Source organism: Parasteatoda tepidariorum, chromosome 4 (assembly GCF_043381705.1).
Source record: "Parasteatoda tepidariorum isolate YZ-2023 chromosome 4, CAS_Ptep_4.0, whole genome shotgun sequence".
NCBI classification, from domain to species: domain Eukaryota; kingdom Metazoa; phylum Arthropoda; class Arachnida; order Araneae; family Theridiidae; genus Parasteatoda; species Parasteatoda tepidariorum.
The window spans coordinates 23,492,715-23,515,959 of record NC_092207.1 but is presented as its reverse complement, the minus strand read 5'-3'; the positions used below and the strand labels follow the sequence as shown (position 1 = coordinate 23,515,959).

Genomic DNA, 23,245 nt, shown 5'->3' with positions numbered 1-23,245 from the left:
AGGAATTTTTCTTCAAATGTTTGGCGTGTTCTGTTCCTGAAAGATTTACTAATATTCTGGAGATTTTTTTCAAGTTCTTCGGCCTTTTCCTTAGGGAAATTTTGTTTCTTATTTGCTGCTAAAAAATGGCGTCTGATTCAGTCAATGACTTCGATGGAACTAAATGAAAACGTGATAAATTAATGTCCGATATTTACAGGCTCCCGCTAGACGGCGTACTCGAGCGTTGCGATCGCGAATCCTGGATTTAACAATCGAGGAATATATATATTAATTAATGATTGCTATCAAGTATAAAAAGATTTGCGTCATAAAACCTCTTTATTTCGAGAATAACTCTGATTCATCGAGGGGTTTTTCCCAAATTTCTTGAATTTTATTTTATAAAAGCTGTCAAGAAAAAGAATTTGACTGTTTGAGGGAATGTCATTCGCTTCCGTGAGGTTTAAAAACATCCTTTAGTTCAACGATTGTAAGGAGGTAAACAGAGAGATACCATGAAAAGTTTCTCATATGTCTTGCAGTGCCAACTCCCAGAACTATCTGAAGAAGTTGCTGAGCAAACCAATGAATCAATGCTATACCAGCTACATAAATTCTATATCTGTGAGCCTGTTTCTGGCGTTTGTAAAACGGAGAATTTTACAATGATGGGGAAGAAACATTTAACACATCCAGATCAGAATTTTTTTTCGAAGTTACTTTTCTAGAATTAAAAGGTATGAAAAATATATCTCATGCGGGTTCGTGTTACTTGAATCAAACAACTGTCAATGTTCAATCCTGCAAAAAAATACCCCCACCCCCCTCCAAAAAAAACTTAAATGCTATTCTAATCTGTATACAGAAATTATAAATAAATAAGTAATAAACATTAATAGCTTTTCACTGCACATTATGGTTTTTATTTGCACTAATTTCGGCCGACTAGAGCTTAATGAACACCCTAATTTAAAGGGAAACGTTCTCTGCGTTCGCGTTATAAACGAAGTCGACCGTATCTATATTTGCTAGACGGTCTCTAATTCTTCAAATAAAAAACAAAATACAGCCTTTTTTTTATTAAACATGCAATGGAATCTACGTCAATGTAATGCAAGTTGTTATATTTTTATGCAATTGTTTGGAGTAAAAGTTGAAGCAATTAAAGAGTCGTGCATCTTTTCAAGTTTAGATAGATTGCAATTTCTAAGCTTTTTAATCCAACTTGCAAAAAGAAATTTAGATAGAAGTTGAAGGAATTATCAAGCCAGCCATTTTCAGATGTCTTAGACAACAAAAAAATTCTTTCATCATTGAAAAATTATACATGTAGTTCAAAAGAAGTAAAATAAAGTAAATATATTTAATTTATATTTTATTTCTCATAAATAAAATTATTAATTTTTATGTTTTTATCGAAACTGAACAAATGTCGCAAATAGTAGAATATACAAATAGTTAGTACAAAGTATAAATACAAATTCTTCTTCCAGAAAAAGAATCATGGCTAGTCAAATATTTCTTCACCACTAATGATCATTGTAACCCAAGATTATATGGTGCATTCCAGTTTTTGAACAAATTACCGTAGTGTATAAAAGATTTTGAAATCCAAATGAAGTGAGGATATACTGTGAGCTATGAATTTTGGGTTTAGGTATAAATTTTCGGTCTGCTATAAATTTTCTAGATTCTTTTTTTTTCTTTTCTTCCTAACTTTATGTTGTTTAGCTTTATTCAGATAATATAATACTACACAAAATAAGACTGGGTATAGGACAATTTTTCTGAGTAAATCTCTCTCTCTCTGGAGAAAAATTGTAGTTGAATATTATATACACGGTAATAATTTTAAAAAATTTGCAGTCGACTTTTGGGACTGTTTTCATTGCCAATCAAACTTTCAGTCAACTTAATTTTAAAAAAACATGCACATCAAATATGATTATTTAAAATGCTTACATTTATGGCAGAATAAAAAAATTTAACATTTCAGATGGAAAAAAAAAATACTAAATGTTTTTAAAAAATTGTTAAAATCACCATCAATCAAAGTATAGCATTTCAGTTTCTTGAAAAATTAAATTTAAAAAAAAAAAACAGAATTTTTCGTTTGTTTATACAATAGCTTTCATGTAAAAACTGTAAATTTCGTTAACTGTAAAAACTGACTTTCTATCACACCATTCATATTAGCTAATTATTCTAAAAACTTAATACCTGCAATTTTTAGGAAAGCAAAATAGAACGATAATAGTAAATGTGTTTTGGTCAAATCTGCTAATCCCGCCATAATCTCAGCGAGAAAAAATTTAGAAGGATTTCGAAAAATGAAAATAACTAATAAATGGTATGAAAAACTAATAAATGGTATGAAAAACTAATAAATGGTATGACATGCCTTGGCTGAGACAGAAGATTTTAATAGAGCAGTATTTTTAATTAAAAGAATTGACAAAATATATTAAAATAAATTGCTTTATTGAGAAGTTTAAGTGAAATATATTACATACATAGTAGAAAATTTTAAAATATCTTAAAGGTGTAAAAAGATGATATTCACAAAACAGATTTATTCTGATTAAAAAATAAAATGTTTTCACCACAAAAAAATTTAGATTTATTAATAAACAATGAAAACATGTTAAACAGAACATACATTATATGAAGAGAAAAACACAGTATTTAATGAAGAAATACTAAATATTTTACTTAGGACATACATATATGCTACTGTAAAAGCCTGAAAAAAATTGGTAAAAGGCCGAAATGGAATCATATTAAAGCGCACTTCAAACTTTTAAGAAGTCACTTTGGTAAAAGCTAAGTTTTATTGGTACAACCGAGGATTAACCAGACTTTGGGTTTTCAGAATTACAACTGTTAAAGCTGAAGCTTTACCTGTAAAATTTCGGTTTCACTAAAGCGACTTGGAAACCCCTAGGTTTTATCACAAAGACTTGATAAAATGCAGAAATGGAATCATATTAAAACATACTTCAGACTTTCAGAAAAATCAGTGTGATAAAACCTAGAATTTACCAAACTTCAGGTTTTCACCATAACATATATGCCTACAGAATTTCTTTCAGCACTTTAATTTAAAAGTACTTTCAAGCATTTTAACCTAAATGCTTTTCTAACCAGAAAACTTTATATTACTTTGGAAAAATTATTAATCCTCTTGAAGGGTTTAATGAACTCTTTAACATTCAACATGTTTTTATACAAAAAAAATTTTAAAGAATAATATTTTGGGAGTAGAACCTAGATTTTCTCTGCCAGTTGAAAGTAATTTACATAGCATGCATTACAGAGCAATTATCAGAAATTATAATCATTTAATTCTCATGGGACACATTTTGACATGCCTTTTTAATATCCCAAACTAGTTTCCCCATATGATAAAAGGGGTTCTTTTTGTAGAGTGTTGTATCAATTCCCAGTAAGTTAACGTGGGCAACAAGTGAGTTAACATGGATCACACACAAAATATATGACATTCCCAGTTGCACAAGCCTAGATAACTATTTTGCATAAATATTTTATATAATTCAAGTATTTTATTTATTTATCTATCTATTTAATCAATTTATTTATTTAGTTTCTAAGAATTTTGGCAGTTTGTTCAATGATAGATTCCTACAGAGTAGCACAAGTCCAATTTCAGACATCCAATTTCTTTGTACAGAAGGCATTCTATAAAATGCTGACATTTCATATACTCGTAGAATCATATATTTTGAATTGTCGAAAAATGAAAGCCAAAAAATCTAAACATCATGATTGAAAATCAAATTTTTTTTTTTAAATAAATTAAAAAAAAGTATGAAGCAGCTTTTTTTTCAGCATAAACACTTGATAACATAAAATTCATAGAAGAAACTAAACATTTGCATTTATACAATTTTAGACTGATTTATAAAAAAAATATTTGAATTTTATTTTCATGATTTTTGCCTGAATTTGTTTATTTTTAATTTTCATTTTTTTCTTCTGAACAAACTATTGCATACTTTGATCACTGCAAACCATTTGTAAAATTTAGTTCTTGAGTTTTTTTTTTTTAATTTTATTGAATAATAATAATCCAAGATAATTTCCTATCATTCATAAATATGTCATGTTCAACTAAACAACAAAAAACAACTGTTCTTAGACTATTAAAAACAATTTATAAATTCTAGAAATATAACCCAGATAATTTATTCTATTAATTCTTATTAACTATTCATAAATTTTAAACATCTTTTTCTTTTTTTTTTTGGAATTAACTCAATGATTTGTGCATAAATTCGAGCAGAAGCACTCCTTATTTAACAAATGAATTAATGATTGTTAACAGATAACCTGATAAAAAGTTCTTTAAAGCAAATGCCACGGTGAAAAGAAGAAAAAAAGAATTACATCAAATTATTTAGATTCTGTTTCTTGATCTGAAACATTTTTAATATAAATAGTAAATTTTAAAGGGAAATCTTTTCAGTTTAATCCTAAACTAAACATTTGTTAAATATACTCCCAAATTGTACCAGATTGCATAACACTTCTTTCAAGATTGTAAATATTTAATTTTGTCATTAATCTATATTATAATAAAAATTTAAGAGCAGTTCCCTTTCACTCCAGTTTATTCAACATAAAGGAAGGAAATAATTAGTTTTCAATTTGTAGTCTATGAGTTTAGTTACAGAATAACACTGGTTAAGCTTTTTAGTAACCAAAGGTTAAAAACTAGCATCAAGATAACTATTGACAAGAGAACTTAATACAAAATAATCTTAAAAGTAAACTTTACTATTTAAAAGAATTACAATGGTTTTTGTTTACAATGAAATTCATGAAAATGTAATAGAAACAAATTATTTGGGTTTTGTTTCTTGGTCTGTTACAGTTCTAATATAAATAGCATCTGGAGGTGGATCTTTAATATTGTCATTTTCAAAAATGAAAGATGATGCGATAGCTATTGTCGTACCATCAGGACTGAATGATAGAGAAGAAATATGGGTTGGATAGCGATGAAATTGGCAAAGTCGCTTTTTGTTAAATCCATCCCAAATATTCACAAATCCATCAGATCCACCAGTAGCAAATGTATTATAGTTTTCATGAAAAGCTATTGTGTTCACAGGATATATTAATTCTACTCCACTGCTTTCTTTAAACCGATGGCACTTAAAAGCATACTTTTTCTTTTGAACTTCTGGACTTGGATCAAAATATTCAACAGCAACACGACCTAAAACAAATGTAACATAAAATTATACAAAAACTTTACAATGCAAAAGAAATTACCAAATTTAGAATAAACAGAAGTATTTTCAATTCAAACATTTGTTGTTGTTTCTAATGCGCCTCGGTAATACCAGCAAGCCTGCTTGGTGAAATCAAGCGAATTTAGGGCAGAAGGTGCGTTTCTTGCTTTTCAGTGGCGACATCTATGGCCAAGAATATGACTTCACTCAGACACACTTCACAGAGAGAACTCATTCGTACATCCATTCATTCATCTCCAGAGCGTAATTTTGACCTGAACCAGAGAACAATCAATCTCCAATTCAGCACCCCAGAGGTATGATTTGTACTAGGAACAAGGACTTTGTGAATTGACAGATTTAACGTGCACCAGTCACCATTTACTACAAGGACAGTCCTCCGTTGGCGGGGATCAAACTTACGACTTCATGGAAGTGAGTGCAATACCCTACCAATCAGGCTATCCTGGCCTTCTTAAAACATTAAAAAAAAAATTTAATAAATTAGATACAAAAAAATTTAGACATTTTCCTTCCAATGAAGTAAATATGAGTATATTTCATTAAAATTGTTCCACACACTGTCCAATAGATCTAAAAATTTCATTAAAATATGAAAATTTCATTTTTTTTCAATATATAAAAAATTATTTAAAGCATTTACTGTAGAAAAAATACAAGAACATATAGCAATTCACTTAGAGGAATGAATGCCTTTCTAAATAATAGTAATTGCTTCTGAAGACCATTATTTCAAAAGAAAATTAAATGGCCAAAAATAATTAACAGAAGGCAAATTGATGTCAAGAAAAATTATCATATCATAAACATGACTGCCAACTTTTTGCTCATTTGGGAGAAATTTCCTCTAGTTGTAGCTAAGTTAATTTTTTAATGCTTTCTAATTTAATGCTTGCTAATCTTTGCTTTTTAAATTTGTTTTTAAGTTGTTTTCTCCACCACAACATGCAAATGATTTGAAAGTTTATATAAAACGCCATTTTAACAGCAAAAATTCCGAAAACTTCAGTATTTAAATATCTACCACTTCATAAAATATTTCTCAAAAAGCACTAGCATAATAGTTGGCACCCTTTGATAAATGAAGCTTACATTATTAATAAACACAAGGATAAGTTTTCGCAATAAAGATAAAACATTTTAGTTAATTTTTAAAAAAATAAAACATTAGTAAATAACCATTAATAAAATAATTTATAATAAATAATTAATAAAACATTTATGTCATCTGAAAATTTTAAAAGAAAACTGTTTAAAAGAAAAGTATATATTTTTATATATGAAATGCTAGGGGCAACATAGTGATAAGCCACACTATTTCAAGCAGTGAGATTTTAGTTATTTGTTCTTTAACATTGTCCCCAGAAAAGAACTTAACAAATTTTGGAATTTTCATTAGATAATACACTGAGAAATTTTAGTGATTACATTGAAATACACAAACACAGAAAAATCTTTATGCATACATTGAAATACATAGCCACAAAAAAATTCTTAATGCATAAATTTTTGAAGTGTACTAGACCAGAAAGCCCCTCCTGAATATTTTGAAAATATTAGTTAATATTGCACTGCCTAAAGCACTTTATATAATAACAAAAATGCTTTTCTTTTTTAGGACGGGTGCTGCAACTGGGATTGATTGGATAAGAAACAATTGAAACTACAAATACATAATTGGAAAGATTGAGGGAAAGAATATAACTCTTTTTTTTTTTTTTTTTAGATATTCAAAAAATATAAATTATCTACGCTTTGGAGAATAATATTACATATGTCTTTTTAAACATGTTGAAANTTTTTTTTTTTTTTTTTTTTTTTTTTTTTTTTTTTTTTTTTTTTTTTTTTTTTTTTTTTTTTTTTAGATATTCAAAAAATATAAATTATCTATGTTTTGGAGAATAATATTACGTATGTCTTTTTAAACATGTTGAAAAACTTCGTATGTTTATCTTGACTGAATATCTACAATATTCTCAGCATAAAGTCTGTTAAAATGTTACATAGACAAACATCTTTTGTAAGGCTAAAAGGTATTTGAATAACTGTTAAGCTATAACATGTAGTAAGCGAAAATATAACTACTTCAAATCAAAAATTTCTAATAATTATTTTTGAACAAAACAGAAATCACACAGAATGAGATCTCTGAAGGAAGATGATATATGTGAATATAAAACAAGTAAAGAGGCTAATTAGCAGTAAAATTATGAATTTGCATACCTTCTATAGAACTTAATACAAAGCCTTGCTGGTTAGGAAAGCACCTAATACATCTTGTTTGGTATTTTAAACTGGATTCTCTCCGCTGCTGTACGTAAGACATGTTCCTCAATTCATATATTAATACCCTTCTCCCTGCTGTTCCAACGATGAGTTTGTCTCCACAAACTGCCATGGTGTATACCTAAAATAAATAGTGTATAATATAGAGAAGCTCACAACATAAATTATATAATCATAAAATATAATTACAGATACTTTTTATCTGCCCTACTACACTACATTGGCACAATTAATCAGCAATTTATGATAAAAAAAATTGGAAACTTTTCTGCCTTTAAACTTACAAAAAGTGATAAATTAAATATGCCTTCAATTATGTTGAGCATGAATCATTAATTACATATTCATATTATACAACTCTATTATATGTCAATGAATAAAATAATAATTGTTCCATAATAAGTTACTTTATATATTTTACAATTAAAATGAAAGTCTTTGGTCAAGAATAAACGCTCATTATTTTATGAACTGTCTTGGTGTAGACACACAAATTTCTCTGATACAATAAATATTCCTAATGCAGTATATAATTTTTTTTGTCATTGTTAACCCCTTCCTTCTCACTCCCATAAAAATGCAAGGTGAAATTTCGCATTTATCCATTTCTTCTCATTCTATTAATATATTTTTTACAGCAAACAAGATAAAAATAACAGCTAACCTTGTACATCTTTTTACATCAATCACTGAATAACAAACCAATAATTTTTTCATGAAGCTATACATATTTACTTATTTTTTACTTCACCATTATTTATTTTTTGTCCTATCTCTATAAATTTCTTTTTAAAAAAAAATAATCTCAATTTAACTTTGGTCAGCATTTCAAAACGTTAGGGGGAAGAAAAAAATTTAAATACAATAGTACAAATTTTGTTTAAGCTAGCAGGAGTTGAAGTTCAATCAATCTCATTCTTTCATTGCTGAGCTACCTCGTTACTTGATTATTTTGCAATTATGAAAATTAACAATGCTTGCATTAAAATGTAATATTTATTTAACAGAAAATACTTGTTACATTTTTGAGAAAAAACAGAAATTTTAATAATAAAAGTTAATAGAAAAAAGATATTAATTTAAGAAAATTAATCTACTGATCTTCACTCAAGAAAAATTTCAGTCCCCAGGACTGAAGAGTGGCACTCATGATCATGTGATTAAATATATCTCTATAAGAATATAACCTTCAACTATGAGCTTTAAAATTTCGCGATCAATCTTCAAAATTATTAAACAAATATGATGCAAAATTCGATGATATAGATCAACTAGATTACAATCATGGTAAAAACATAAGTGATTTTAGAAATTAATTCCATGAATGTTTTGCTAATGGCTGGAACAATAGATGTACCATAAAAGAAATGTTACCACTTGAAAAAGTAAAAGGGTAATAAAGTTCCTAAATAAAATAAAACAAGATCTTTAACAGCAAGAAAGTAAACAACAGTATAATACATTATACATCAAAATTTCAGAAATTGTATCTAGTCAAATTATATTTTGTCCATGCACAAATGTATTCGTGTACAAAAAATTAATGTTAAAAATAATGTCAAAGTTGCTATTAGTATTACAACTACACAACCAGTTGACTTATTTTAATATTATCTTTCTTTTATAAAATTTACTTTTAATATTAGAAACAAAAACTAACAGTTGAATAATTGTAAATAAAAAAAGAATGTCATATTGGTAATGTTAACTAATAATAATTAACAAAGAGAAATAAATAGCACCTTTGTAAATATGTAGTTATGAAAAAAATATTCTTAAAAAAAAGTTTAATAAAAACTAGATTAAAGAACAAAAAAAAATGAAACAGATAAATAAAACTTCAAAAAAGTCACTAGATCAAATTCTTAAAGCATGTTTATTAATTTAATTTTATAATTTTACTGTCTTTAACTGTCTTAAATTGTCCTAAACTGACGAAAACTGTCCTAAACTGCTTTGAAGTGTCCAAAAACTTGAACATTGGTAAAAGGTAAAAATTCCATATGTGTAACACATAATAATTACTTATATTAATAAATATTTGATACTTTTTATACAATTTGCTTAAACTTATTAAAAGAAAATAATATAACAGGAAAAGATTTATAACTTTCGACTCTCCACAATTCATTGAACAAAAGTGAATACCTTATCCCTTAAATATGAATGTACAGTAGGGAACCGATTATCCGGAACGATCGGGACCATCGCTATTCCGGATAACTGATTTTTCCGGTTTTCTGAATCGCTACAAAAAGCCGTTTTTTTATTGTTAAACCCAACTAAAGAAAAAATAGGAAATAATCTTAAAAAGAAGAAAAATGATGAAGTAATACACTAATAATTATTTCCAAAATGATGGTAAGGTAAACATTTTTCAAAAAAGAAAGAAAAATCCTAAAATCTTAAGAGGAAAAAAAAATTTTTTTTTTTTTTAAATGGCGGGAAAATGTATCGAATTTCGTTCCGGTTTTTTGGTTTTCCGGTTTTCTGATTTCCGGATAACGGGTTCTGTACTGTATATGCTTTTAATACTGATAAATTAAGTTTTCGCACAAGGATAAATTCGCAATATTAAAAATAATACATTTTTTACTAAAACAAAAACTTGTCTTCACTTTGTTTCTGGTTCAAAAATTAATATTTTATTTTTCACAATCCTTTTTTTTTTAATTATGACATAATTTGAGCAAAAGGGCTTTAGACAGTTTAAGACAAAGGGGTTTTGGACAAGACGGATTAAACCCTGGTTTAAACCGTGGATTAATCCATTCTGTCCTAAACTTTGCTAACTCTGATTACAGAAGAAACCTATGGGAAGAAGAAATTGTGATTGGCTTATTTTTGCTGACAAAAAGGTAATATGAACAATGCTTACATACGACAGTAAAATATTTTCAAAAGTTATTTTTAAATGCAAAAAATATGAAAATTTTGAAGAAGAAAAATAACACTTAGAAAAGTTTCAACTTCGAAATGAAAATAAAAGCTTGAAGGAGAAAGGTTAGAAAACATTTTCTTCAAGAAGTTTCAGAGATCAAGAGTTTAGACCAGCAGTTTCTAAATGGTGTAAAACTTTGTTATATTTGAAGTGTCTAAGGGAGTCTAAGAGATAGGATATTTTTAATAAGTTATAATTTTTAAAACTTATAATTAAATTTATATCTAATTAATGATCTATTTCTAAAATATTTCCATTATTTTAAGGAAATTATTAATTGGAATACTTGTAAGGGAAAAAAAATTCCAAATTAAAATCAATGTTTTTTCTAAAAATAAAGATTGAAGAATAATGAAAAGGATATGCATTTATGAATAATTGCATAAGTATTCGAATTGAACAAAAATAACCAAATTCAAGTTTCTTTTATAGCCATCTTCAATGTTCCTTTTCACCTTTTTTTCGATTTTATTTCAAACGGAAACCATATTTCAACTCATTTATTTTGTTTTCATCAAATTAAGAACTAGACAAGATGGCTCTCATGACTTGTGAATTCAAGTCTGACAAAAAGCCTAAATTTAAGACGATAAGAGAATAGGATGAAAAAATTTTATTCTTCTTTCTTTTGAATTTCATTCTTTTTTAAATTTTATTCTTTTGAAAACATTCACTAAATGTTTTCCATATATTTAATCAAATTATAATTATTGAATATTTTAATTTCAATAATTAAATGATTAAAAAAAATTTGTTGAATTATGTGTCCAATGAAATTTATTAAGTCTCAAAGGTTCCAACAAAAAAAAAATTCAATCATTTAAGGTTCCATAGCTGAAAAAAATTGGGAACAGCTAGTTTTAACCACTAAAGGAAAATAAATCTTATTTGAATTTAATCTATAAATTCCAAAAAGGGAGAATACTAATACAGTAAAATTGAGAACAAAATATGAACAGGGATGCAGTGACTTTACATGAGTATGATTTTGTGATTTGCTTATTTCTGCTGACATCCAAAAATTTTCAGGGTGCATAGCCAAATTATTCAACAAAAAATAAGCACCTTTTAAGCACTTTTCAAGCACTCAAAAAATATTTTACGCACTTCAAAAAAATAGCACAATTAGGCAGGGTTGGGAAGTTTTTGACAATTGACGGTTTTATCTTGTTTTAACAGTCATGTCAAAAAAGAAAAGAAAAAAACCTTTTGGCATTGTTTTTGACAATTGCAGGGATGAGATTAGCAAAAAGGCAAAAAAGCTGAATTTCCACGATAGTAAATTTTACGCAAGCGCAACTCTATAATAATAAATTCCAGACAGTTTAAGGTAATAAATAATGTGTTGACATACAATTGTGTACTAATCTACTATTATATAAATGATTACATTGATACTTAACATTTAGTGAAAATAAAAATTACCAATTGAAAAAATAAAGCCGGGAATTATTATATTTTTCCTCAGTTCACATAAGAGAACATTATTACTTGAAAAACTACCTGGTTTAGCAAATTAAAACTACTGAGAATATACATTAATATTTCATTTCTTTTAATAAATACTGTTATGTGATTTATAGCAAATATATCAGTAATATTACTTTTNGGAAAGCACCTAATACATCTTGTCTGGTATTTTAAACTGGATTCTCTCCGCTGCTGTACGTAAGACATGTTCCTCAATTCATATATTAATACCCTTCTCCCTGCTGTTCCAACAATGAGTTTGTCTCCACAAACTGCCATGGTGTATACCTAAAATAAATAATGTATAATATAGAGAAGCTCACAACATAAATTATATAATCATAAAATATCTTCATAAAATGTAATCGCAAATACTGTTTATCTGCCCTACTAAGCAACATTGGTACAATTAATCAGTATTTTATGATTTAAAAAAATTTGGTTACTTTTCTGCCTTTAAACTTACGAAAAGTGATAAATTAAAATTGCCTTCAATTATGTTAGAGTAAGAATCATTAATTATATATTCATATTATACAACTCTATTATATGTCAATGAACAAAGCAGCAGAATAATAACTGTTCCATAATTAGTCACTTTATATATTTTACAATTAAAATTAAAGTCTTAGGTATAAATAATCAAGAACAAATGCTCGCTTATTTTATGAACTGTCTTGACGTAGACACGCAAATATCTCTGATACAACAAATATTCGTAATGCATTATATAATTTTTTTGTTATAGTTATCCTTCTCGCTCCCGTGAAAATGACGAAGTGAAATTTCGTCCTCTATTTCTCACTTCCGGGCTGGAGTGTTCAGTAGTAACGCGCCAATAAGAATAAAACTAATTCATTTCTTTCGCCTGGAAAACATTTTATTTCTCATTTTACACACCAGATGGTAGTACCAGGATATTTTTAAGATTTTGTAGATAGTTTATTTTAAACTAGATGTCACCACAAATCAAATATGTGTATTTGGCAAAATCGGCACTTTTATGACAGTTTTCTGGAAAATTAACCGATCGTTAAGGGGTTAATCGTAGTTAATCTGAAACATCATGCATTGGTGCCACTCTAAAAGTATTTCAATACTGAACTTTTTTCTTTTGATTAATTAACACAATTTACAGTTGTTTACTATAATTTTCAGAGATTTATAGCTCACAGACTCCAAAATGTACCTTTCTATGCATAAGGGCTTATATATTAAATCAATTATCCAATTTTTTCTCATTCTATTAATATGTCTTTTACCGCAAACAAGAAGAAAAAAAACAGCTAACCTTGTACATCTCTTTACATCAATCACTGAATAACAAACCACTAATTTTTTCATACGTATCTATTTATTTTTAACTTCACCATTATTTATTTTTTGTCCTATCTCTATAAATTTCTTTCTTAGAAAAAATAATAATCTCAATTTAACTTTGGCCAGCATTTCAAAACATTAGGGGGAAGGAAAAAAAAATTTAGATACAATAGTACAAATTTTTTTTAAGCTAGCAGGCGTTGATGTTCAATCAATCTCATTCTTTCATTGCTGAGCTATCTCATTACTTGATCATTTTGCAATTATGAAAATCAACAATATTTGCATTAAAATGTAATATTTATTTAACAGAAAATACTTGTTACATTTTTGAAGAAAAACAGAGATTTTAATAATAAAAACAAATAGGAAAGAGATATTAATTTATGAAACTTAATCTACTGATCTTCTCTCAAGACTAATTTCAGTCCCCAGGACTGAAGAGTGGCACTCATGATCACGTGATTAAATATATCTCTATAAGAATATAACCTTCAACTACGAGCTTCAAAATTCCAAGATCAATCTTCGAAATTATTAAACAAATATGATGCAAAATTCGATGATATAGATCAACTGGATTATAATCATGGTTAAAACATAAGTGATTTTATAAATTAATTAATTCCATAAACCTTTTGCAGGCTGGAACAATAGATGTACCAAAAAAAAATTTTACCACTTGAAAAAGCAAAAGGGTAATAAAGTTTCTAAATAAAATAAAACAAGATCTTTAACAGCAAGAAAGTAAACAACAGTAAAATACATTTTACATCAAAATTTTAGAAATTGCATCTAGTTAAGTTATATTTCGTTCATGCACAAATGTATTTGTGTACAAAAGATTAATGTTAACCATACCAACGCTGATATTAGTATTAAACTACACAATCAGTTGACTTATTTTAATATTATTATCTTTTTTTAATAAAATTTACTTTCAATTTTAGAAACAAAAACTAACAGAATGTTATATTGATAAAGGTTAACTAATAATTAAGAAAGAGAAATAAATAAATAGCACCTTTGTAAATATGTAGTTATGAAAAAAATATTCTTAAAAAAAGTTTTTAAAAAACACTAGATTAAAGAACAAAAAAATGAAACAGATAAATAAAACTTCTAAAAAGCCACTAGATCAAATTCTTAAAGCATGCTTATTAATTTAATTTTATAATATAATAAAAAAGGGATGTTTAACTATTATTACAAAAGAAACCTATGGGAGGAAGAGATTGTGATTGGCTTATTTTTGCTGACAAAAAGTAATATGAACAATGTTTTCATACGACACTAAAATCTCGATATTTTCAAGAGTTATTTTTAAATGCAAAAAACATAAAAATTTTGAAGAGGAAAAATAACACTCAGAAAAGTTTTAACTGCGAAATAAAAAAATAAAAAACTTGGAGGAGAAAGGTTAGAAAACGTTTTCTTCAAGAAGTTTCAGAGATCAAGAGTTTAGACCAGCAGTTTCTAAATGGCGTAAAACTTTGTTATATTTGAAGTGTCTTAGGGAGTCTAAGAAATAGGATATTTTTAACAAGGTATAATTTATAAAACGTATAATTAAATTTATATCTAATTAATGATCTATTTCTAGAATATTTCCATTATTTTAAGGAAATTATTAATAGGAATACTTGTAAGTGGAAAAAAATTCCAAATTAAAATCAATGTTTGAAGAATAATGAAAAGGATATGCATTTATGAATAATTGCCTTAGTATCCGAATTGAACAAAAATAACCAAATTCAAGTTTCTTTTATAACCATCTTCAAATGTTCCTTTTCACCCTTTTTTAGATTCTACTTCAAACGGAAACCATATTTCAGCTCATTTATTTCCAGTTTTCATCAAATTAAGAACTAGACAAGATGGCTCTCACCTGTGAATTCAAGTCCGACATAAAGCCTAAATTTAAGACGATAAAAGAATAGGATGAAAAAAATTTTATTCTTCGCTCCTTTGAATTTCATTATTTTTTAAATTTTATTCTTTTGAAAACATTTACTAAATGTTTTCAAAATATTTAATAAAATTTTAATTATTGAATATTTTAATTTCAATAATTAAATGATTAAAAAAAATTTGTTGAATTTGTTTGTTGAAAAATTTGTCCAATGAAATTTATTAAGTCTCAGAGTTTCCACCAAAAAAAAAAGTCAATCATTTAAGGTTCCATAGTTGAAAAAAATTGGGAACTGCTAGTTTTGACCACTAAAGGAAAATAAATCTTATTTGAATTTAATCTATAAATTCCAAAAAGGGAGAATATTAATACAGTCAAATTGAGAACAAAATATGAACAGGGGCGCAGTGACTTTGCATGAGTATGATTTTGTGATTTGCTTATTTTTGCTGACATCGAGAATTCAATGTTGCCAAAAAACAGCTTTTATTATAGTTGAATGATAAAAATATCACTCTATACAACAATTAAATTTGATAATTTAGTGATTCAAATCTTTCAACAAAAAATAAGCACCTTTTCAGTACTTTTCAAGCACTCAAAAAATATTTTAAAGGACTATATAAATTAATAACATGCAAAATAATTTTCAAAGACTTTACATGATCATGATAAAATAACTAGTTTCTGACAAAGAACTCTTCTCTTGATTATATTAACCATTAAAAAATGATCAAGAGATTTTTCAGATCGATTTCAGAGGGTGGAAAATGAAGCTTGAAATTGAGAATATCATGCAAAATGCAACAGAGTTGCACATGAGAGTGCAATAATCTCACCAAACCCAGCTCAGAAAACCTGTAAAATGATTGGTGCTTTCATACGCTATTGACTGACGGTACGCTGAAATGGATTGTGGTTGAAAGAATTGTGAAAACGTTGAATAGAACAATGTGAAATACACACTTTTGCATAATACGTGGTGAAAATTGACATGGTAAAGAAAAAAAAATTGCATTTTCGAAAAGGGAAAATCAAGTTCTTTTTTAAAAACATCCCACGAAAAAAGCACCCTTAAGGACTTTTAAAAAACGAAAATCTAAAATAAGCACTTATTAAAAACATTATGCACCATGTAATATATAAACAATGAAATAAAATAATAACTAAAAATATAACATAAAAATAGAATTACTTTGTCGGGCAAAGGATATGTTCCAGCACAATCGGGAAATCTAGTATCCCATAATCTTACAGTTCTATCCCAACTACCACTGATAACAACATTCACATCAGGGCAATGTTCAATGCATTTAACAGGAGCTTCATGAGTTCCTCTAAAAACGTCTATAAAGATATATTCACATTAGAAAAACACAGAACATTTAAAACAGAACAGACAAAAGATAAAATAAGTGAATATTAACAATTAATGTTAAGTCTGAATTCTTTTGTAAATGTAATTCATGTATTTATTTATAGCATCAAAAGAAAAATTTGCAAAGGAATTACGACTTAACTGGCAAATTTTTTAACAGATAACTTATATTTCACCAATCCAGTTTTCATTCCTGCAGTTGAAAGTTTGGAAAAAGGCAGAACAACTACTAAGAGGTTAACGTTCGTTTTTGTTCATACAATATACACTGTTATGTCCAATTAACAGAAAATGACTTAGCTAAGGAAACAGGGTGCATAGTCAAATCTTTCAACTAAAAATAAGCACCTTTTAAGTACTTTTTAAGTACTCAAAAAATATTTTTAAGCACTATATACATTAAAAAAATGCAAAAATATTTTCAAATACTTTAAATGATCATGATAAAATAACTAGTTTCTGACAAATAACTCCTTTCTCGATTATATTAGCCACTATAAAAATAATGTGATATTTCTCGGTTCGATTTCAGAGGGTGAAAAATGAAGCCTGAAATGGAGAATATCTTGCAACATGTTGCACATGAGAGTGCAAGAATCTCACCAAACTCAGCTCGGTAGACACACATGCGGACTCGCAAGTATTTCTTCACACATGTAGAATGATGGGCGCTTTCATAGGCAATGGACCAACAATGCACCGAAATGGATTGTGGTTGAATGAATAGTCAAAACATTGAATAGAACAATGCGAAAAACACGCTTTTGCATAATATGTGGCTAAAATCGACATGGTAAAGAAAAAAAAATCTCATTTTCGAAAAGGGAAACATTTTAAAAACACCTAATGAAGAAAGGACTTTTAACAGCTTTTAAAAAACGAAAATCGAAAATAAGCACTTTTTAAAAACGCTACGCACCATGGGAAAACATTCTTTAGATACTTTCAAAATAAACAGGTATATCATCAGCAAATTGAATAGGCAAATAATTATATAAAATTGAACACTCACTAGAAATTTCTTTTAGAAATAAATTTTTATATACATATATATATAAGTTCAAAATGTAGAATAAAACAAAGAAAAATTATAGACATATGAAAAANTTTAATATATATATATATATAAACTTAATGGAGAAAACCTGAAAGAAACAACTAGAAGTAAATGTTGTGACAGGGCATATTTAATTGGAGTTAACACTAAAAAAGATTTTTAAATAAAATACGTTAAGTTAAACTTTTGTTTTCCAGCAATCAATTAGAATTCACTTAACACTCATACTTTATGGCTATATTAACAAGGTTGCCACAGAAAAAAAATTAACAAAATAGTTGCTTTTAGTAGCCTAAAGCATGAAAATAGTAGCTAAAAACTAGGAAAATTGTTGCCTGAATGAGAACAAAAATTCATCAAAAATACGACTAAAATTTTGTTAATGACTTAATTGTCATATACCATGATTCATTCATACAAGTTTGTGGCAAATATGATAATTTTTATATCATATTTGCTGTTATTTTTACGTTATTAATACACACGTTATGTGTATATATATATATTATCTGAAAAGAGATTACTCAAATTTGAAATTCACGCATCGTAATATCTTATTAAAATTTATTTTATTTTATTTTTTTCAAAAAAATTATGCGGAATTTTGTAGCAATAATCATTGAAAAGGGGATCGAGAAATGAAGACTTACAATGGAATCTGTGCAGATTGATCGAATTAAAAAGTGAACACTCAAATTTGCAATTCAAAATTTTCAACTTTCTTCATTTTTTAAGAAGAAAAAAAGTTCAGTGTGTTCAGAAACTATCTTGTGAGGTGCAGATTTTCCACCCCATTTAGGCAGCTTTTAAAAAAAAAAAAATCACTAGGAGTACAGAAAGTCTCCTAATAGTCTCCTTTTCCTGAAAATAGTTGCTTTTTTAGCCTTTTCAGGCAAAAACAGTTGCCATAGTCACCTCATGCCAAAAATAGTTGCATTTTAGTCACCTGTGGCAACCCTGCATTACACACTGAAGCATCTTGTTTAACAAGGCTCAGTCTCTTCTTGCTTTTTCTATAATATTAATTTGTTAAATAAATTTTTACAATGGTATTATAACATTATGTTGGTCTTTGAACACATTTTAACGCAACACTGCGACAAAATAAAATTTAAATATTTTATGGTTGTAATGCTTTGCTTTAAGTAAATGACAAGCACTTAACATTAGTCTTAAAAACTGCAGATAATGTCTGATCTCATAATTGTTTGAGCAACAAACTACAAAAATTAAACTATAAGAAAGCAGAAAAAAGCAAAATGTGATTACAACACAAATAAAAGTGCAGAAATGGACTATAGTATGCACAGTCCACAAAAAAAAAAAACCGACTACCCCAAATAACTTTTCATCTAATGATCCAATTCTCATATACTAGGACTCAATCGTAATGGGTGATCTCAAATATGATAATTAATTAGTACAGACAATATTTTAAGTTCACACAAAAATGGACACCAGACACAAAAATGTACTTTCTCTACATAAACATGCAGTGAAACCTGCCAAGTTGACCACCCTTGTAAGTTGGGCACCTGCATAAGTTGACCTCAATTATAAAGAACGGAAGTTTTCCTATATAATATAAAGAAGCAAAACCTTTGTAACTTGACCACCTGTTTATCTTGTACGTTGACCACTGAAATAAGTTAATTTTGTCTAGGAGTATTATGAAATTCTATTCTAAAAACCTCATAAGTTGACCAGAAAAAAAATTCAGAAAATTTTCTGTCATTTTGGCAATGTATGTTAAAATTTTAGACTCTTTATTTTTGTATCTCTTGTTTCCGCTTTTTGTTCTTTCTTTATATTGTTCTTAGCTACAAATTTGTCTTTCATGTCTGCCATTGGAAATATAAAAAATGTTAAAATTTCACTTGTTTGGTGAAATAGTGTTAAAAGCTAATCTAAACCCTTTTGTGAGTTGACCATCAGGGGAAACTGTAAGGAGTCAGCTTTTTACCATTTCTTTCATCCGTTCATTGAAAACAGGTGTGTTAGTTGAAAAGTTGCTCTTCCTGTTGCAATAGTCAGCATTTGAATAAATGAATACTCTGAATCTTTGATCTTTAAGTGTAGTAAATAAATTTTAAAGTGTCCAAATAAATTTTCTTTTGTGAAAGATTTCAAATTACATGTTTTCGTGTTCTCATATTTTAAGAAATTATATTTATTAAACACTTCACATGCATAACTAACCAAATAATTTTTTAAAAAAAAATTTGTTAAATATTAGAATTATATCTATCAAATTCAAGTTCATTCAGGTTTAAACACATTTCTTAACATATTCATTTGCATATTTTCTGAATAAAATTTTTAAGTCAAGTAAAAAAAAAATTCAATATATAGCAACATGATATAGGAAAAGAAAAAGTAAACAATGACCCACCCCCTCTATAAGTTGACCACTTGTCTAAGTTGACCACTGAAACAATGCACCACACAATGGTCAACTTACACAAGTTTTACTATATATTTTTAACGGCAGATTCGTATTTCTGACACACAAAATAAAGAGGTAGCCACAACCTGGGAAATGTGGTCCAAATAGTTCGGTTAGGAAAGCGGTCCAAAGTTTGGACCCCTTAATGTTAATTTTACCTTTTGCATATTTCACTGTATCTTGAGAATTATAAGCAAATTGAAAAATTTCTGCACACGATTATAAAATTTGTTTATCCAATGATAAATGAAATGCAAAAAATAACTTTTAGTAAATATTTTTTATTTTTTATAATTTTATTTCATACTAGTCGAAAAATGTTGAATTATTAATGTATACAATTTTATACATCACTTTGAAGAATGCAATTTTTTATGGCAAAATACAAAATCTGAGAGAATTCGGTTGAGTAGTTTCTGAGAAATCGAATTTTAAAGAAATCGAATATTTAAAATTCAATTTCTCAGGAAATATTCTTCAACTATTTACACTTAAATTTTCCTATGTAAAATTACGAACTTTAAAGTGATTTAAAAAATTGTATACCTTACAATTCAAAACTTTTCTATTAAATAAAATAATAATAATAAATATTTACTAAAATTTTTTTTTGAATGGAATTATCTGTGGATAAACGAGCTATATGATTGTGTGCAAAAAATTTTCAATTCGCTTCAAAAGGTCTAGAGACACGCAAGAAGGAAAATTAATATTAAGGGGTCCAAACTTTACGCTGCTCTCTTGACCAAACTATTGGGACCATATTTTTAGCTGAATAGTTCTTGAAAAATCTAATTTTAATTACACAACTTTTTTAAAATTTGATTTCTCAGAAACCATTCGACCGATTACGCTCAAATTCAGTATTTTGCCATGTAACTTTACATACTTTAAAATGATGTAAAAAATTGCTCACGCTACAATAAAAAAAATTTTCCGACTATTACTTAGTAAAATAATAAATATTTAATAAAATTTGTTTTCTTTTTTGCATAGCTTTATTCTATGATAACAATATTTGTACCATAATAATTATTTTTTATTGTTTTGCTCATAGTTGCTTACTTTTTACGTCTTTTTTTTAATAGCTTTTTCTCTTAATTTTATTAAATATTAAATAAAATTTATTTTTTACATAGCTAATGCTTTGGATAAACGATTTTTTATAATTGTACGAAAAAAAATTTCAATTTGCTTAAAAAGTTCAGAGATATGGCAAAATATGCAAAAAGTAAAATTAACATTAAGGGGTCCAAACTTTGGATGACTCTTCTGATCAAACTATGGGGACCACATTTCTCAGATTGCGGCTACTCATTATATTTCAGATGTCAGAAAACCGAATCCATTGGCAAAAAAAGGTACGTTTATTCAGAGAAATTACGTTTTTGTGTTTAAGTGGTAAGCTACGTTTTTGTAACTTACCATATCGTCTCCACTAATTAATTAACAAATTCGAGGTCATCTCCTCGAACCATTAGGATTGAGTCATAGAATGTGAAAATCCAATCATTAGATCAAAAGTTATTCAGTGTGGTCTGTTTATTTTTTTGCACACTGTATATTTCTGTACTTTTATTTGTGCTTCATTCATGTTGATTTGATTTATTCATCCATAGCACAAAATATACTCTCTGTCCTTGTTTGAACACATAGAAACTTTTATTACCAGTATTTGTATTCAAATCATAAGATCTAACATGCCAGTCTAATCCTCCACTCCAAGCATGAACAGAATCCTAAAAAAAGAAAATTAACAAATAGAAAACTTACTAGTAAAATCTGCATGAAAGAATAACAAAAATGTTACAGTGTACTGTGAAATTCACTAAAAATAACAAAAAATTAAGAAGAATTAAAAATATCAAGATTTATTTCTTCATTCTTTTCATTAATATCTAAAGAGCTGCTCAGTTAATGATCAATAATCAATAAAAAAACAAATAATCCTAATTTACAACAGTATTGAAAAATGCCAAAGAATACCCAAGCAAGGGACTGTCTACTTTTTCCGAGAGGTACCTATTTTGTGAAAATTTAGACATAATTTGTGAAAAATTATAAATTATATTAAAAGATCAACACAAAAATATGGATTTATTGCTTTTTAAGGAATACAAAAATAAAATTTTCAGAAAAAGTACTTTGTGAAAAGGTTGAATTTGTGAAGGTACCGCTGAACGGTAGTAAATTCGGCGTGGACAGACCCCTGCCAAGTTATTCTAGGCACCAACATTTTGTACATAAAATATAGCACAATTGTTTTGCAACAATAAGTATCATAAGAATGGCTTTAATTTAAGTCAAAAGTTGTACACATTAACACTTAAAAAAAAAACTATTTTCTTTTTATTTATGTTCGAATTTTAAAAATATTTTTAACTTTGAATTCAATATGTGATTTGTAGTAGTGTATATGTTTAGTATGTGATATATTAATTTAGTAGCATTAATAAAGTTTCATATTTGATACAATTCATATAATTACTAAATATTTCATCGTATTCATTTATGTAAAATATTAAACGACTACCAATAATTTAATTTCTAAATGAAAATTCATTTATTTTTTTCCTCCTAATTGTTGTTTTTTTTAGTCATCACACCAGCAGCAGAAATACTCCAGCAATGCAGCAGACATAGCAGATTATTACTGGTTCTGTTGATTATTTTTCATCTAAGTTTTGCTTTATTTTGAAAAAGCAAACTAACAAATGGGGTAAAATTGTTGAAATTCCTTTTTAAAACATTTATCTAAATAATACACTCAACTTGTTCCGAATAAAAATTTAAAAAGAAAAAAAAAAGCAGAATTAAAAAAAAAAAACTCTAGTTTTCCTTTTTTTATTACAGATGTATCTGTATAAGAACTTATTCAATTTTTTACATATTTTTGTATAAAATTCTATTTCAATTTAAACAACATAAAGTTATAATGTAGAATTTTTATAGACCTTACATTTTCAAATTTTGCTACATGTACGTTAGATTAAGCTGAATTTTTACAATAATAATCTCTGCCATATTGAGGTTGCAGACAAGTTTGTATTTTTGAAGACAGTGCTGCAGATTCACTCCTCAAATTTTATTACCAGGGTTATCTCATATTTAAAATTTATTAAATAACTTAAAAATTAATGCTATTATTTTTTATTATTTTATTAAACTGGATTG

General features: G+C 27.2%; 1 protein-coding gene across 1 annotated transcript in view; it reads right to left on the bottom strand.

The window, feature by feature from the left end:
* Positions 1-2,446: 2,446 nt before the first annotated feature.
* Positions 2,447-23,245, bottom strand: part of LOC107447425 (mitotic checkpoint protein Bub3) — a 28,679-nt gene continuing 7,880 nt past the window's right edge. Inside the window, exons 3-6 of the mRNA XM_043053323.2 lie at positions 21,741-21,810; positions 16,386-16,537; positions 7,485-7,668; positions 2,447-5,224 (exon numbers count right to left, since the gene is read on the bottom strand). Of these exons, the coding sequence (XP_042909257.1) occupies positions 4,845-5,224; positions 7,485-7,668; positions 16,386-16,537; positions 21,741-21,810 (786 nt within the window). The 3' untranslated portion in view covers positions 2,447-4,844. The remainder of the gene's footprint in view (positions 5,225-7,484; positions 7,669-16,385; positions 16,538-21,740; positions 21,811-23,245) is intronic.